The sequence below is a fragment of the Amia ocellicauda genome, chromosome 22 (genome assembly GCF_036373705.1).
Source record: "Amia ocellicauda isolate fAmiCal2 chromosome 22, fAmiCal2.hap1, whole genome shotgun sequence".
In the NCBI taxonomy this organism is placed as follows: Eukaryota; Metazoa; Chordata; class Actinopteri; order Amiiformes; family Amiidae; genus Amia; species Amia ocellicauda.
The window spans coordinates 1,363,466-1,382,098 of record NC_089871.1 but is presented as its reverse complement, the minus strand read 5'-3'; the positions used below and the strand labels follow the sequence as shown (position 1 = coordinate 1,382,098).

At 50.7% G+C, this 18,633-nt stretch overlaps 1 protein-coding gene across 1 annotated transcript in view; it reads right to left on the bottom strand.

Moving 5' to 3' along the window:
* Positions 1-857: 857 nt before the first annotated feature.
* Positions 858-18,633, bottom strand: part of stx1a (syntaxin 1A (brain)) — a 57,461-nt gene continuing 39,685 nt past the window's right edge. The window contains exons 7-10 of the mRNA XM_066695525.1: positions 13,203-13,276; positions 11,400-11,537; positions 7,397-7,507; positions 858-4,970 (exon numbers count right to left, since the gene is read on the bottom strand). Coding sequence (XP_066551622.1) covers positions 4,893-4,970; positions 7,397-7,507; positions 11,400-11,537; positions 13,203-13,276 — 401 coding nt within the window. The 3' untranslated portion in view covers positions 858-4,892. The remainder of the gene's footprint in view (positions 4,971-7,396; positions 7,508-11,399; positions 11,538-13,202; positions 13,277-18,633) is intronic.

Below are 18,633 nucleotides of genomic sequence, written 5' to 3'. Positions count from 1 at the left end.
TAAAGGAGAAACCCACATACAGTGTCTCAGTGAGGTGTTGGGCACCACGAGCCCCAGAACAGCTTCAATGCTCTTGGTACAGATTGTACGAGATATTCCCTCATTTGGGGTTTTGATGATGGTGGTGGAGAGCGCTGTCAAACACGTCGGTCCAGAATCTCCCATAGGTGTTCAACTGGGTTGAGCTCTGGTGACTGAAGGCCAGAGCAAATGAGTCACATTTTCATACTCATCACACCATTCAGTGACCCTCGTGCCCTGTGGATGGGGGGTATTGTCATCCTGGAAGAGACCACTCCCATCAGGATAAAGGTGATCACTCTGTCATGATTTGCAGTGACTCTTCCCTCTAAGGGGACAAGTGGACCCAAACCATGCCAGGAAAATTCCCCCCACAGCGTAACAGAGCCTCCGGACCCCCTCACTGTAGGGGTCAGCAGTCAGGCCTGTCCCGTTCTCTTGGTGTCCCACACATGCACTTGCCCACTTGTCCAGAACACGAGCCACTTGAGCGTCTGTGTGACTGGAGCTCCTGCCATTCGTGCCATTAGATCCTTTCCTCTTGCCATCTTGATCCAAAATCGAGGTCAGCTGGGCCTGCTCAGCATTTGTATACATGCCACAGAGCAGATAGGATGTTAATTGCTTAATTGTATCATGCAACACACCTGTTTGGAGGCATCTGCATTCATTATGTTCCTCCACTCATTTATTCAGGTTTTTCTCTTCTATAGTCAGGTGAGGTAAAAGGACATCACTCAAGTATGGATCCCACATGGTAAAATCTATAAACCAGACCATCTATAGCAGGAAAACAGTGCCAACCAATCACGACACTAGAACAGTTGAGCGCCAGGTAAATCTTTCCATCTTTATTGACTGTCAACAACATTTTAATTATTTTTTTTACAGATATATTTGACCGTTTAAAATTGCATAAGCTTTTTTCATTGAAATACTCAGCCCATATTAAAAATAATCAACAAAGAATTACACTTTCATGAACCAAAAACTATAAAGGTATTGTATTTAAAAACAAAAAACAAATAAATACATTAATAAAATAATAATAGAAAATAAATACAATATATCTATGTATGAACTGTAGAGGTTTGGCACTTCCTACAGCGTGTTGTGGTCTATATTCAGTTTGGGACACAAGCTCAGCACTTCCTCCCGGTCGAGGACAGTTTGCCTGGCTTGGAGGACACAAGACTTCAGCGAGCAGCTATGGCTCGGGATTGTACTGATACACATACAGCACTCATTTCACTTATTACTTAAGAAGGAGTATTTATTTTATTTCATTTTATTCATATCTTTGGTACGGGTGCCATCCCAGATAGCGAGCCGTGTCCAGGCCTGTGTTGACACAGGGAGACCGTGCTGGCGAACGCGTCGGCCTTTAAGTGTGTGGACAGTTAGGGTCACAACAGAGATGTCACAACTCCACGGGCCCGGTGTGGGGGGCCACATAGAGCGAGGCACAAGGCTTCCCAGTCAACAGGGCTCCAACGCAGTTACATTATCTGGGGTACTCTGGGATCTCAACACGTGCTAATTAGGTACCGGCCTGCATAGTGTGGTTAAAGTTTAAGCCCTGTTACGAATCGGCTGGACCGGCACCCCAGGGCCACACACAGCCTCTGCCCCGGCCCTGGCCAGGCTGCGGACCGACGCAGGAGCACAGGGACCCTGCAGCCCGTCTGTCAGGACCGGCGGGCCATTTTGTTTCTGAGAACAAGGTCTGCAGCCACTCAGATCTCTGCCGATTCATTAATTACATTTGTTCAATTATTTGTTCTCCCTCCCACTAAATCAAGCAATACACTGAACTTTATATAGTGTCCCACAAACATCTGTCAAAGGGCTAAAATAAAAGTCTCCTCCAGGCAGTTTAAAAACATGTATTTATGTATTGATCTATTTCACCTTTTGTTCGAATAGAAGTAACTTTTTTTCCAGACGTAAAACTCTCTAAATCCAGGCAATCAAGGGCAGCAAAAGTGTCCTGTCCTGTCACGACTGTCTGCTCACTTCCGGTCTCTCTAAGCTTTCACCAAGAGCTTCACAAAAACGCCCCCTTCCTTCCACCAGCCAACCTCAGACCCTCAATGTGAACAGGAGGCACATCGAGGTCAGGGAACCACAGGGTTTGGCAGGACACAAAGTCCCAGGGACAGGACACGCATGTCCATCTAAAGCACACAGGGTCTCTGGGTGAGCCAGGGAGCCCCGAGTATTTTACTGCAGCCGTAGCGAACACGCATGGGGCATCAGGCTCTTCCCCCTACCCTGGGGGCCTGGGGGACACAATCAACAGGACTGACTGCTGCTCCTACAGAGCTGAGGGTTTGACACCAGTGAACAGCGCAGCGCAGAGTTCAAGGGCACAACTTCAAAGACAGCTGGAAGTCCAGAAAGACTTGTTTTTCAAATAAGTGAAAAGCAATAGGAATAGAAATAGAGGAAAAATACAGAGAACATTCGATCGGGACCGTTACGAAGCACTTCTCCATAGCTTATACGAGAACACATCAGGACAAAAAAAAAAAAAAAAAACTAGAACAAAAACAACCAGAACGAACAAAAATAAAGGAACACGCACACGCCTATCCACAGCACTGCACAGAAGGACGACACCCGGATCTCCGACCGGCCACACATGCAAGCTGGGTGATGATCGCCATTGCACACAACTCCTAACCAGGAAAACAACAAGTAGCTGTGTGCAGAGGGGACGGGGAGGACGCGGGCATGAGGACGGGCCGCAGTCCCAGTGGGCTGCCCCTCCTGTGCTGGACTCGCTGTGCCCGAGGGACGAGGGAATGTTTTCGAAGACGATCTGGTTGGTCGTTCGTTCCGTCGGTCTGTCCCTCTTTATTGCGGAGACCACAGCTGCCGTGGTGACCCTGTAAGCCTGGCATGCTTGGGTCACAACGTTACACAGGTAAGAGGTTATCGAAGCTTCATCAGTGTGAATGCCTTGGGCCTATAGGGCGGCCATAGCAGCTGTTACCTAGAGACAGCCCTGAGGAACTCCACAGCTTCTGGACAGAAACGTGGTCGATGGTGAAAAGGCCCACAAAGCATGGCAATCATGACTAAATTAGGGGATCTACGGGCCTGGAAATGTGGAAATGGATCAAGGTGTCCACACGAAGAACTGATCCCAGCCTCACTCTAGGTGGAGTGAATGCATCATCAGGACAGCCATACAGACGTTTCTCAAAGGTAAAAAAAGTAAAAAGAAGGAAAGGAGATGGGGTTCAATTGGTGTTATACAGGGAATCCATCTCACAGAAAAGAAAATCAGAAGAAACCCACACCGGAACGCACGACGGAGACTCGGGTCTTTGTATCCCACGTTCCGATTCCTTGGTATCTCTGGGCAACAAGGTGTTCGATCAGAAGGAAACAAACGTCTAACGTAACGAAGACACGTGTGGTTTGATACAGGTGCTATGTTTTGTCCCCCACATGCGCGCAAACACACACACATAGCATGCACACACGCAGACCCGCGCACACACGTTGCATGCACACGCACACGCAGAGACACAAAGAAAAAGTAAGGCAGAATGAAAGAGGTCGTGACCCGAAGTATGAAACGCCTCAAAGGACGTTCCCGGCGACCGGAAGAAGTATTGAAAGTGACGCTGTGATGTATAATACTGAAGCATCTGCTCCCTCCCCCTCCTCTCCGCGGCCCCTGCTCCTCCCGTCTGCGGGGGGGCCCTTAAACGCGACACGTAAAGCAGGTCGGCCGTCCACGCTGGCAGCCACACTGGGTTCTGTTGGGCTTCTCCAAAAACTCGGCCCGGTACGAGAGTCAATAAAACAGGGGAACCAGCAAAAGACCACGAGGAAAAAAAACTTGCCACTAGACGCTAAAGGACAAGCAGAGACACAGCTCTCCACACACTGGACACCGAGCCAGTCATATGTCAATGACACGAATTACACAATATGGCTGCTCTCTGTAAAACAAACACCCACGGACCCCCAGCATGCTGAACACAGCCAGGGCCTTCAAAATCAGAAGCAAAATCAACATGCAAACAGAAAAGAACTGCTTTCGTGTCTTTTTTCTTTTCTCTCTCGCTCACCCCAGTCTTCCTCGCCTCCCCAGCGCAAACGGCAGGAACACAGTGTGCTAATGTAACCGTGGCTGCCAGCGGAGGCGTCTCCCACCCGGCCCAGTCAGTGCCACGTGCCGTACCCACTCCCACGGCTGAAATGAAACACCGGCCTCCTTCACGTCAGACCCGCTCTGTTTTCAGCGCCTCTGTGCTGCATCTAAAGTGGCGCACAGGCCTCTCGTATGAGGGGTTACTCAGAGAAACTCGTCACATGGCCGGTTCATTGCAATTCCAGTGACGGTACAAGGTGCTTAACAAACTGGGTTTGGGAACAGAGGGCTAATTACATTTTAAAAACCAAATAATAAATTAAAGCTTTTTTTCTGGAATGTGTGCACAACATTACATTTTGCTAGATCACCAACAACCTCCTTAAGAATGAGATCTCATAAACATCATTATTTTTTTTTTCTCTTTAAAATCTTGGTCATATAACAACATTCAACACCCAGGTAAACACGTTGCAGAACCACACGTTTACAAAAAGAAAAAAGAAAGAACTCATGCATAAGAAAAACTCCTCCCCCCGTCGGGTTTGTCTGAATGTTTGCTCGTTCGTGGTTTGGTTTTTTGTAAAGTGGTCAAGTCAAGCAGTTTTGCCACGCTTTGTGCTGAAGAGTGAGCGTCAGAGTGTGGGTGTGCGAGTGTGTGTCTGTGTGCGTCTGTCTGTCTGTATGAATTTGAGTTGCTGTATGTGCATGTATGCGTGTCCGTGCATGTGTGTGTTTGTCCGTGTGTCTGTTGTGAGTTTCACGCCAGAGTTCCTCCCACGCTGGACGCGATCACGATCCCCAGCACCACACAGCACACAATGATCATGATTTTCTTCTGCAGGACGTACAGGAGGGAATAGATCATAACACACAGGAGAATAATACAATACATCAATAACAGATAGACAGCGAATCCACGCGGCATGAAACAAAAAAGAAGAGAAGGAGAAGATTAATGGTTATTTAAAACTTTATTATCAACACTTTCATATTTTCATTGCACGCACAAACATATGTATATATAATATACATATATATACACATACATACATGTGTGACAGTAAAAAACATCTTAAAAATACCCAGTTAGAAGGAAAAACATCACACAAAAATAAATCCTAAATCATTTGTTAATCAGAGTGATCTTGCTTTTCGATGCCAGACGCACTCTGTTGGGATTTTTAAAACATTTTGCTCCCGATTAGATTTTCCTCCCATTTTCTGAAAGTACAGAAATCAGGTGAGACACTGTGCTGCCGACACAGGACAGAGACATTTATAGATTTAAAAATATATATTTACCCTGAAACACGCTGGGAAAATGCCCAGGGTATTATTTGGAGTGAAGTTAACAGGAGCAACTTTGCAAACAGAGCAAAACGCTTTAAAATTCATTGTATTTTTTTTGTTAAAAAGTTGAAAAAATTGAAATGCAAAATGATAAATAAACAAACAAACAATCCAATGACAATGGCATTTGAGCCCTGAGATGCACAGCTCACAGTATGGATGGGGTTGCAGCTGTGGAGCCTGCCCCGCCCCGCCCCGCCCCGCCCCACTACACACACTCATCTGAGGGCTGGGGGCTTTGCCATCTCCACAGTTGCAAGCCTATTCGTTTTAAATATTAAATACACCTTTTTACATTTAAATGTCATTCATTTTTTAACAACAAAAAAGTAAATAAATGGAAGTCCAGTGATCGCCCCTTCACAGAAGGAGACCTAGCATGCACATACATGCAAATACACACAGAAACATGCACACACACGAACACACGAAGCACAAATATGGCTCAAAAAGGGTGGCATGAAGTGTCGAGTGGCCGTCCCACACGCGTGCTGCCTCTAACTGGAGGCGGTATCTGGTGCCCCTATAGCCAGCGACACACACATGACTGAGGTACACGGTAATTCAGGGTAATCCTGGCAGGAGTTACTGCCCTGTTTAACAATTCATCTCATGTGTGTTGCTCCCACAACTCTTCGGCACACCCACAAACAGAACCGCGGCCGGCCGCAAATTGTATCGATGGATGCATACGAAGTCAAGATGGCCTGACCTCTTATTATTTAGCTGCATTGTGCACTCAAACACTGTTTGGTGTTGAAATTAGTTACGGTGTGGTCTGGGCCGGGGGGGCACGAGTCTTCTCAGGCTTTTCTCAGGTTAGGGATGCGTTTCCACTAAGCGAACCGAGCCGGACTCACAGTTCAGCATTAAGACTCTCAATATGATTAAGCTGACAGGCTAATTAATTGCCAAATGGGTATTAATTGAAGATTTGCATGTTTAATTAAAACATCACTTTCCAGAGGGTCAGCTGAACACATTCTGTGTAGGAGCCGAACTGGCAACACCACTTCCTGTCTTCTTCAGACACCACGAAGGACAAGCAGGACACGGCCCGAGACGCGCGGGTGTGTTTATTATAGCTGCAAAAAACTGCACAATAAAAGCCCTGAAAAGACGCTATTTAGCTGTGCTGCTGCTAACTGATCTTTAGCTTCTTTGAAAAGACATTCGTAATTAGTCTATGATCTGTAGTATTATTTATTTGAATATATGATTTATTATTCCATTGGAGGGGGGTGCAATACTGCTGCTGGCCGGAAGGTGGCAGTGCCGACTCAAGTTTCGGGGCCGGCAGAGAGATGAGTCTTCAATCACTCACAGAAGCCCACGAGACAGATGAAGTCATCTCCCAGGCAGTGATTTTTTAATGGGTTTTTTATTTATTTCACACACTGTGAGGCTGAGCCGAGAGCAAGGAAAGGGGCCGGGTGGGAGAGATGGCAGCTCAGGTCAGGGAGAGAGCGGAGAGCGGGGGCCGGGGGGCCGTGGGTTTGACGGAGACCCTGCGAGAGGCCGACTCATCAATTTGGTTCGGTGGAGCAGGGAGCGGGCAGTGCCGGTCTTTAGGGGGACAAATCTGATGTTCAGGATTACTTAAATCAATGAACTAATTCACCTACACTTTTCACTGGTGAAAATATTGGATTGGGATGGATGCTCTACATGGAGGTGTAGGAGAATGTTGTGTGGGCACAGAACTGGCACATCCCAACACCCATGCCACCCCACGCCACGGGATACTGTCCGTCATGCACAGGCACAGATTGGAAGTGGGCGGGAGCAGAAGTCCAGGTACTGTGAAGGGGGCCGTCAGCGACAGACTCAGGGTGTCACAGCATCCCCTCCCACAGACTGGACCCGTCCTCACTTTTGCATGTGCGCCCTGCCCCCCCACCCCAGACTCACCCTCCGTGCTTTACTCTGGTACTTAACGGCCTTCTTGGTGTCAGACACGGCCCGCTCCACATAATCCACTGAGTGCTCCACGTTGTACTCGATACGGTCAATCATCTCCCCCTGCCGCCAGCAGAGAGAGAGGGACAGAGACAGAGACAGAGACAGAGAGACAGAGAGAGGTGTTGAGAGGTTGCTCAGGGGAGGTGTGCGCTCACTCACCAGTCGGCTCCTCTTTTGCAGGCTGGTGGCCCTCTTGGTCTCGTGCTCGGCCCGCTCCACGTACTCTCCCACGCGCAGCACGTTCTTCTTGATGTTGTTGACCAGCTCCCCCTGCAGGCGGAGGACAGTGTGACTGGGAGCCCTGCGGCATTCCACAAGAGGGAGCTCACACACGAGACAGAGACACACACATGGATAGACTAACAGACACAGAAAACGCACACAAGCAAAAACATGCAAATACAAACACACACACACACACACACACACACGCACAGGGCCAGCTCTCTTTTAAAATGTCTGACGGCTGCCTGACCGCAGTGAACTGAACGCTTGAGTGACGTAAAGCCAAGTTCTCTGGGTTTGTTGTTCTTTTATCAACAACACCGTCTCAGAACCGAGCTCCAGCGCACAGCTTTACTTCTGTTGAGAGGGTAAACTGACCGTGCTTCGACCAATACACCCCGCGTCAGTCATGCCAGCCCCGTCACGAGCAGCTGTGTCAATCAGCCCACTGGGCTCCATCTGCAGGCGCGTCTCGGTGCCGAGAGACGGCAGTCTGGCCTGAGCAGGACAGGGGTCTGGAGCGCAGAGACGCCAGGCGGGAGAATAAAACACCCTACACTGCTTTCCAGAACACATGCCCTTTCAATTAAAAAGGACATGATGGGCTGTAGAAGGCAGACAGACAGGAGGGCAGAGATATTTGGTTATCAGACGCCCTTGCAACCTTCAAATCATTCTCGGTTTTTAAAATAAAATACATAAAATTAAATAAAAACAAACCTCCTTGGCACGAGATTAAATTAGTGTAATCAATTTAGGAGGATGAGGCCAGTGAAGTAATTAAGGGCCGAGTCGGAGTGATAACCCTGAAGGCAGAGCTGTGCAGCACGATTTAATGCCAGTTGCATCTTGCTGGAGATTGATTGTCCAAGCGTATTTCCTGCAGCAGTGAGGAGACGGGGTCCCCCTGCCGTGTCCCTGTGTGGGTGTAGAGGCGAGGAAACGGGGTCCCACTGCTCTCTCCCTGTGTGGGCGAGGAAACGGGGTCCTGCTGCTGTTTCGAGGCTCTGCAGGCGCCCGACAGTACGTGTTTTTGCACCACAAACTCAGTGACGCGAACAACAATGAAGATCAAATGAGATGCGGACGAGGCTGGGGGGGGCAGCGCTACAGCCCGGCGGGGCGTGTGTCGACGGCAGACAAGGCAACGGGGACTGAATTAGCTGACAAAGAAATAATACATATAAAGTAAATAAGTGGAGGATGTGCGAGACATCTCCCAGGGGAGCTCAGCAGTCGCACTCCGGGCAACACGATTAAACACAAGACTTATTTGTTTTAAACATGAAAAGGGAATAATAATAACCGAACAATTATTTGGAAAATGCTCTGTCCATGACAATAAAACAACTGGCAATCGGGAAGCGAGTCGGCGGTCCCAGACTAGAGAGTTTCCACCGCGCCGGTCACACACACACTCCTCCTGCGAGAGGCCGTGTGAGTACGAGTCGTCACTGCCGCCCCGTGGGAAGAACTGGAGACATTTCACACAGTTATAACAGCAAACGAGAGCGACGCCGCGCCCGGGGAAATCAGCGCGGAGCAGCGGGATCATGGCGCGTCACACTTCCTGCGGTGGTTCATCCGCAGAGCCGTGCTCAGCCGGGCCTGGTGGGTGACGGCCCCCCTGTGACGTCTCCAGGTGCCCCAAGCGCGCTTGTTGCCAGAGTAACAATGCTGTTGCAGTTTGGGTCCACAGGCAGTCGGGGGGGCTCACCTACTGCGCAACACAGATACTGTACAGGGAGAACATGCAGCACAAAAGCAGCCATGCGCACTCACACGCAAGCACACACACACACGCAAGCACCGATTCAGGGTCAGTAAAGTGAAAGCAGATTACCTGCTGAGCGCAGGGGTGACTCCACACGGGCAGCTTGGAGCTAAATGAACCTGTCACATGTTAGTGCAGAGAGAGAGAGAGAGCACGGTGGCACGGACACATACAGGCACATTATTTGGGAGTTTAGAGGTGAGTCCATCATCATATTAGTTTAATAAAGCACATTAATCTCCCTGCAAGAGGCCGAGGAACAGCTGCTGACAATGACATCAACTTTCTCTTTTTCAATTCAAGAAACATGACTAACATGTAGAAGTAAAAACACACACATGGTAGAAGTGCAGACTGCCCATGGAGGGGGACTCGCTGCCCTCTCCGCAGACACAGACGCAGTCCCATTTTTAATTTGAAGTGTAATTTTAGTGTAATTTTTAAAGGTGAGACTCAGGCTGTGGTGAGACCCTGTCCCATGGTGTGACCCGAGCTCTGGGGCAGCGGGCAGCTGGATTGGGGCTGGTCTGGTGATACCACCCTGCCAGAGACCAATCGGCAGGCCTGCGGTCAGCGGCCCGGGTCCTGGAGAGCCACAACCCTGCAGGGCTCATAGGGAGCCCGGTGGACCTGGGAGACCTGGGTTCTGTTTAGGCCCAGACTCTCTCAACAAATGCCCCGTTTCCACTGGCGGACGGTTAACTATCTGCTGCCAGACGTGTCTGTAAGCGTCCGTCTCACCCACTAAGGAAATATCTCCGCTTCTGAAAGCGAAGATGTGTGCTTGACTTGTAGACAGACAGGGAAGAGATCAGATACATTGCATTGGTAGATACAGTGCCTGTACGATCACGAAGAAAATACAGTTTTATTAGCAGCATGGAGTGAAATCCACATACAGAGACAATGACTGCTTACAGTTAATATCCGAGTGTATTAAAAACTTGGATTTCACAGGACCGGTGCAGTGACTGACTAGTTAAAATAAACTGAAGGATAATAATCGGATCGTAGCAGCCGATGTTATTAATATTGTATGAACAGCTGGCCAGTGTTTCAGGCTGTGTTGTGTGAATGTGTGCAGGACAATCCGCAGAGACAGTCAGTGTGATACATTAATGAATAAATAAATACAGCAGATCTGGGTTTCCCTCTAAAACATTAAAGACTGGTTTAATAAATGCGTCCATAAACGCCATGACTGAGACGCGCACTTTAGTTCAATTATAACCGGCTATATTGTATCTGGATGATTAATCGTGAAACGTGTATTTTGTTTCAACTGTAACTTGCCCTGGTTAAGGACGTCTGATAAGTAAATTATAATTAATTCGGCAAAAAAATCTGTTTGCAGTTACAAATCTGCAGAAAGAGTAATAAGTTAAGGGAGTCACGCTGTGCCGTTTAAAATACATGTATACTAGCACAAATGATGATAATAATACTAAATAGCAAATATGTATTGCTATTGTTGCACATGGAAATGTATTCTTATGGGACGTGCTTGTCTGAATATAATGTTGTCTCTACACGTTTAGCTCTTCCTTATATCTCTTAACAGAAACGTGTATTTATTACACTGTCTTCAATCATGTAAAGCAGAAAGAATAAAATAGACACAAAAGTCGTTTCCACGTCAGGCTGTGTCGCTCGTAGTGTTGATCTCTGTCTCTGTTTTTAACGCAAATACAAACCAAACCCAGAGTCGCTGCTCCTCCCATCAGAGGGACGGATCACAGCGGCCTGGTTTTACAGACACAGCGCTGGGACGCGTCCGGCACGGCATGGCATGGCACGGACGCTTAAGCCAGTAGAACCGAGGCAAAACACACCCGGATCAGTGGATCGGGGGTGGCACCGTACCAGGCCTCACAGGTGCTGTGGCTCTGCAGGAGTGGGGCCGGACCGGACAGGGCAGGATTGGGGGGTGAGGGGACGGAGAGGGGGTCTCACCTGGCTCTCCACCAGCATGGCCATGTCCACAAACATGCCGTGCAGCTCACGGATGCTGTTCTCCAGCTTGATGATCTCGGTGTGCCGCGTCTCGATCTCGTTCATCGCCTGCTTCGTGATGCTCGAGTCCATGATGATCTGGAGACGTGAGGAACGAGAGAGGGAGAGGGAGGGGAGGATGGAGAGGGAGCAGAGAGAGAAAGAGAGAGAGAGAGACGTTAACTTCAACCACTGCCACCTCCCTGTGTGCCGGGCACAGCTCGAGCGACCCTGACCGCAGGCAGACAGATGCCAGAATGACAGAGTGACATGTCACTTCGGCCTAAATCTCTCAAAGCCCGACCCCAGAACAGCCTGCTTACGAGACACTGGGCCGCTTCTCTCTCGGGAAATAAAGAGAGAGACAAACTTGTGGAGAAACTGAGTCTCTGCGGTCCCTCACGCTCATTCACAAACTCGCTCACACTTTCTTGCACACACACCAACTCTCTCTCCCTCTCTCTCTCTCTCTCACTCTCGCCCCCACGCTCTCTCAATCTCGCCCCCACACGCTCTCACTCGCGCTCACTCACAGCCCCTCCACCCCGCGCAGCACACAAGCGATCATAGTCGCTCTCGGATCCCTTCGAGATTTTTATCTTGTCAAGTTCGTTTTCCTTTATTCCTCTTCCTGCCCTTGCCAGTGATGCAGCCTCTGTCAGGAATTTCAACTGCCCCCCACCCCGGACCCCTGGGGGACAGACAGACAGGCGGGGGTCCTGCAGCGCCAGCACGACCACGCCACCCTCCCTCAGAGTGTGCCACTGACCCGTCAGACGCCGCGCCACCCTCTCTTCTCGCACCTCCTGCTTCTGTTTTCCTATCTAACCGCCCGAAGAGACGCGCTGTTCTGTCACCTATAGGTTTGTGTCGCTGGGGGGGGGGAGAAATGTCACATTTATCAGGTCGTATGGAAATGCTTCCCCTGGGGTTTTCAAATTGACAAGGGTTGCCATGGCTACCGTGCGGAGATGCACACAACACGAATCTTCAATCTCAGCCTGAATATTTAAGTTCAGGGGAGAAAGAGAGGAAAGAAGAGGAGAAGAAAAAGTGTCGCCAGAGGGGATAGAGAGCCTGCCACCAGACACACACATACAGACACACGCACAGACGCGCATAAACACAGATGCGCGCACACACACGCACACACAGACACACACACAGACAGACACGCGCACACACACACAGACGCACACACAGACACGCACACACGCACACAAACAGACATGCACAGATGCACAGATACGCACACAAACAGACACACACACACACAGACACGCACACACACACACACAGACATGCACAGATGCACACACACACAGACACGCACACACACATTGATGTTTTCTGTTGGATTAGCATTGGGACTGATGATCCACCATTCACACCTTCCCCCGTTGCGCTCGCTGCCCGTGGCGACTCTGACACTGACTCTAATGATGACCGCAGACTCGTGTGCCGTGTGGGTGTGAGAGGACGGAGGGCCAGCGCTCCCGGTGAAGCCAGACGGCTAGTGTGTGGCAGGCGGGGTCTGGGCTGGGTGTGAAGGCCTGTGGGGCAGCTCATCCCTACATGTGTCCGTGGGACTTTGTGTTGGAAATTTATAATACAATTGTGTGTGTGCGTGTGTAGTCTGTGTGTGTGTGTGTGTGTGTGTGTGTGTGTGTGTGTGTGCGTGTGTAGTCTGTGTGTAGTCTGTGTGTGTGTGTGTGTGTGTGTGTGCGTGTGTGAGCGCACAGTGTAGGGCTGGCTGTCACTCACCCCAGAGGTGAAGATGGCTGGGTTGTCGCTCTCCAGCATGCTCTCCAGCTCATCATTGGTTGTGTTCCTGCCAGCTGCAACAACAGACACACACACAGGTGAGGTCACAGGTCACCGCAGACAGACAATAGAAAAACACCTCTGTCTCCCACCCTGCAGCCCAGCCCTGACACACTGAACACACTGCAGCACTGAGACACTGGACACACTGAACACACTGTAGTCTAGCAGAAATCTGCTGAAACTCCCCAACTATATTCTGCAGTGCCGCAGTGCCCGCGATGCAATATCTGCGCTATATATACACATGTAAAAGCACAGCACTGTTCTCTGTCCCCCCGCGAGACCCCGGGCTGCAGCTCAACACACAACACACACTAACTCCTCCAGTGAAGCTTTCATTTCCTGCCGTCTCATTAGGATCAATCAAGCAAACATCCACAGTGCCCATCCAGTCCAGCCACCATCCAGCGGCTCCCGTATCAAGACCGCAGCGTTAACCTCACCAGCTTCCATCACATGACAAGGGCAAGTGATCCCCTGCCAGGTGTCAAGACTGAACACAGTCAGCCCAGCAACGCTTGTTACAGCGTCCATCACCAGCCAGCTGCTGCTCTGACACAGCCTCGCCTCCCCACACTGGATCTGTGTGTTTATCTGTACAATTAAAGTCCTAACTGACATCAACACTAACTTCAAAAGCACTGGATTTGCAGAGCATCATGGGAGAACTCCAGCTCTGAGCTCTGACTTGAAGTCGGTGTGTGTTTAAACCCACATTAAGCAGCGACAGCTACAATTCATTGTTTCCACCACACTTCGGTCCAGAAGATCGGTGTCTCTGGTTTCACAGGGGCAGCGAAGGTGGCGGGCAGCCCAGGCTAGCGAGTCCATCAGGGATTCAACGAAAAGCTCAGGACTCAACATGCCAGGAGCAGCCACTCCCTCACAGCACAAAGACACAGACCTGGCCAGTGAGCGCTGGGTCGGGAGGGTTAACTGTGATGGACAGATCTGTCTCTCCTCTCCGCCCAGAGGAAGTGACACTCCCATCTGGCTCTTCCGTCACCACAGCTGTCCTCCCCCCACTCCACACTCCCACCTCCCCAGCAAAAGCAACGCAGATATAAATCACCAGCCCCTCGACTCATCAGTGTCACTCCAAGAGCCATTATACCCCCCATACACACACTCCTCTCATCCCCGCCTCCAAGCATCAAAGGGGGCAGACACCACTCTGATGGAAGACAGTGCTTCACTTTGATTTATTTCATTATTTATTGATAAGCTGTCCTCTGGATGATAGAATTATAATAAACAAATAAACATCAGTAAACTACCAGCTCTCCTCCTCTTCCCAAATCTTTGAGCTTTCAGACTCCTGTCAATAAAAAGGCACTTGTTGTAAAGAGTTTTGAGATGTCTCACTCTTGAGTGATGGCTTCTCCTGCTGCTGTTTGTAGTAGCGTTGTTTCTCTCAGAGTGGCAGAGGGAGAATGAAGGAGTGGGGGAGGATGGATGGATCAGGGTTAGAGATCTTGACTTCAGTTCAAGGATTCCTACAGTGGATAATTGAAGAGCCCATGCCCCTCTCTAACAGAAGGGGGGGGGCACCACCTGTTGTCACTGCGATATAAAATACTAGGTGAGAGAGAGAGAGAGAGAGAGAGAGAGAGAGAGAGAGAGAGAGAGGGGGGAGAGGGAGAGGGAGAGCACCTGCGAGTTGACGGTGAGGAATGGAGACGGGGTCAGGCAGGTGGCTGCGCAGTAATTACATTCATGGCTAGAATACTGATGCTGTCTGCCGGTGACATTTCCACAGAGCGCCGCCGCACTGTAGCGGAGACCCCCCCCTTTCACTCAGCAGGAAACCACATCCACAGCCAGGACACCCTCCGGTAAAATTGTCACCAAAGACTCGGACTCCTTTATTCTGAAGCTGAAAGTCTGTTTTATAAAACCTCAGTTATTGAGACGCCTCTTTCCGTTTTCTCCCTGACTGTCGGAGGGCGAGCTCCAGAAAACGAGATTAATTTGGTCCTGCAACTGAAAGGAAGACGCCGGTGTTGTGTGAGAGATTGTTGGAGCGCCAGAGCTTCTCCCCCCATGCGGCCCGTGCTTTGGTCGAGTATTGAAATCCTCTCCAGCACTTTGCTCCGAAATTAGCTTCATTTACAGATATGAAGATGCTCGGAGACGTGGCAAGGGTCCCCGTGGGGGGGGGGGGGCGGGTTATTATAGTTATTATAGCAAGCATTACCTCAGTGCAAATTTGAAAACAAGAACAACTATTTCTGTACAACTCAGGATCCAGTAGGAGGCCATTTTAGAAAGCACTTGCTGTGAAACTCTGGCCAACTAAACTCTCTCTCTATTATATATTACATTAGTGTAGATGCCAAGGAAGGCTTGGTGGAGTCGGGCGCCCGTTAATGAGCGTGTCATTACACACACACACAATACAAATCCGGAGAGGCGATTCACCACACCCATCACCTGGGGACCCAGCGTCTGCCAGACTGGAGGAGATGTACAGCAGCCCATCACTGCGACCTCGGGGGGTCTGAAGCCCCTACGCTCAGGTCTCTGTGCAGCGGACCGTCTCAGTGGAGCTCGTCCGAGTCCGCGCCTCAACAGCGTCAGGCGCCTCCTGGGCTCCACAGCGGATTATCAACTGAGGGACAGGAGAGGATCGTTGCGGCACTCGTTATTTAAACGCACTTGTGGGCTGCGGTCTCTGGCGCTCTCCCATGGCTTTGGCAGGTCAGGGATCCGGCCGGCCTCTCACCTGCCAGGCGCACCACGAGGTCACCGGCCGTACAGCGAGACTCCAGGGTGAGGTGTGGACGGCCCATCTTCCTCACGCTGCACTGCAGACAGCCATACGGCACTGAAATGTATGGCAGAGGAGGTGGGGCCACAACAGAACTTTACCTGTACATATTTATAAAAGCTGTAGGGTCGGCAGTGAGAACGAGTAGGCGGGCATACCTCTCTCTCCCTACAGCCAATCACAGTGCAGGAATACACACACACACACGTCTGTATCGTGGGCACGTGAGCCTCCTTGATGCACGGACGCGCTGCACAGAGTCCGCTCTCCCAGCTGTGCTTGGTTGCTCAGTCCTGTCTGGTTCAATATTTACTAATTTCCTGTCCCTCACTGCCGGCAGAGTACCTGGCACGGGGGGGCAGGTCGGTGATGTCACCGCTTTAAAGAGAACAACAGAGTGGAGACAGCGGCACCGAGAGTCTCTCAATCTAACGATCCCCTCCAGAGTGGTCGAGAGGCAGCGTGTGGATTGAGCCGCTCAGCTTCCACGCTCGGCTCTCAGACTCTCGCCGCGGTCAACACCTGCACTGGCCGTTGAGGGGTGGTGGGGGGAGGGTCTCTCTCGTCTCAGGGGGCACGGGAGATGGAACACGATTCTGCCGAAAATCCCGGGGGGGCACAGAACCATGAAAATATCAGTCCAAATACTTAAAAAATAACTGTATACAGATCCAAGTGAGCAAGAGAGGCGATGCAATTCTAGCCAGAGACATGGCCGATCCACACCGCACAGAGCCACACCCCCCTGGGGGCCACAGGAGCCTCAATTCCCTCAGAGTAACAGCAGCCCTGTGGGGGAGAGTCAAAAGCCTTTACCTCTATAGGAGCCCTGACTGTGAGGAGACGCAGGCCGAGACCACGCCAATCACTCGGACGAATTACAAAACCAGCACCCTGTCGAGCTTTGATTTTATCAATCAGAAGCCACTTTGTTCTACTGGGAGATAAAAACATGATCAGGTACAAGTGTGTAATTTGCGATGTGCCGGCAGGGCGCCGGTGCCCCTCTCAGAGCGCCTGCCTGATCTGCGAGCCGTCTGACACCGGCTAATGTGAGAGAGCGCAGCTGCGGTCGTTCGAGAGCCGCGGAGACGGTTAAGCCTCTCTCTGACGGACCGGGCCGTTATTAATTCGGAAAGGCTGTAATTAACTCTGCAACCCGCGTAGGATGAGAGTGGATAACAGCCCCGGAGGCCGGCCCTCGGGACGGGGGGGCAGCGCACGACCCGCGGTGACAGTTAAAACGAGCTTCAAATAAATCCGGGGAATCGCAAAGCGGGGGGGGGGCGGTGCCTGGCTTCTCCACTAAAATACACATGAAGAGGCCGGGAGAGAGAATGGAAATGTAAGAAAAGAAGGAGAGACAAGAGACCCTTACGCATTTTAAATGGGTTAGTTAGGAATTGAAGTCGACCGGTCAGGGAGCGCAAATTGCCTGGAAAGCTAATCAATGGGGTTGGGCAGGAGGGGTGAGTGGGGGCTCGACTCCACCTGCACGGTGAGGGAGGAGGGAGGAGAGAAGAGCTGGGGGGCTGGAGCCGCTGGGGAGGCCAGTGCCAGCTTGGAGACCGACCCCCCGCCTCAGATACCTCCCTTCTACAGCCTGAGACGGCTGTCCTGTAGCTACACAATGTGTGTTTGTCGTTCCACTAAACAGTCAGCTTGTGTTCGCACACATTAATACACAAACCATAATCATGCAGATACAGTGACCCGTCTCAACTTTAATCCTTCCCACAGTCAATCTACAGAGACCTGGACATTCTCTTCAAATCTGATTGAAAGACGATGGAAAAGGCAGCCATTTTAATGAGTTTCAAAACCAATAAAAGTGCAGGTTTACCAAACCGACACAGGGCTTTGAGACGCTCTCCTGAGGTTTACACATTTAACAACCTGTTAACAGGTTTTAAAAGCCTCTGGGGGGGGGGCGGTATCACAAAAATTTTAAGCAACTAATGCATCCCCACTTCTGCCAGCATTCGCAACAGCCTAAGGACCGCTCCGCCCACGTCATGTGACTCCACCACACAGCAGCCGGTCTCGGGCTGGCCGAGGGAGGATCCTGGTGTCGGTGTGGCCAAGTGGGACCCGTGCCGGCGAGCTGCGAAGGGGGGGGGGCGCTGTAAAGCTGCCGCTCAGTCGGAGAGATGCATTTTTATGGCGTCCTGCCGTGCCGCCTCCCCGGCAGAAACCTAATGTAGCAGCGAAGAGCAACACTCATCTGAGGAGAGCGGGCCATGAATATTTCAGGCTCCGGGGGTGCGATCACCCATCCCCCCCCACCCCCTCACTCCACCGCTCCTCGCAAACTCATCTCTCAGAGCACTTTCCTAAAGTACCGGCACAGACCGATCGATGCTGAGCCCATCTTGTCTATTTTATTAAAAATGAAAAAAATAAAAAATGAAATACAGACTAATCCCCTGCCCCCCCCCACGTGGACGGCAGTTTGATCGGCTCAGTTACAGTTTACCGGCAGGCTCTCACCGCTGGACGCCGAACACACACACACGAGATCACCCCCCCTGTGGAAGAGGCAGCTCGGTTTCTGCCGTGCTGGGATTGGGGGGCCAGTTCCGCAAAGCAGGACAGGGG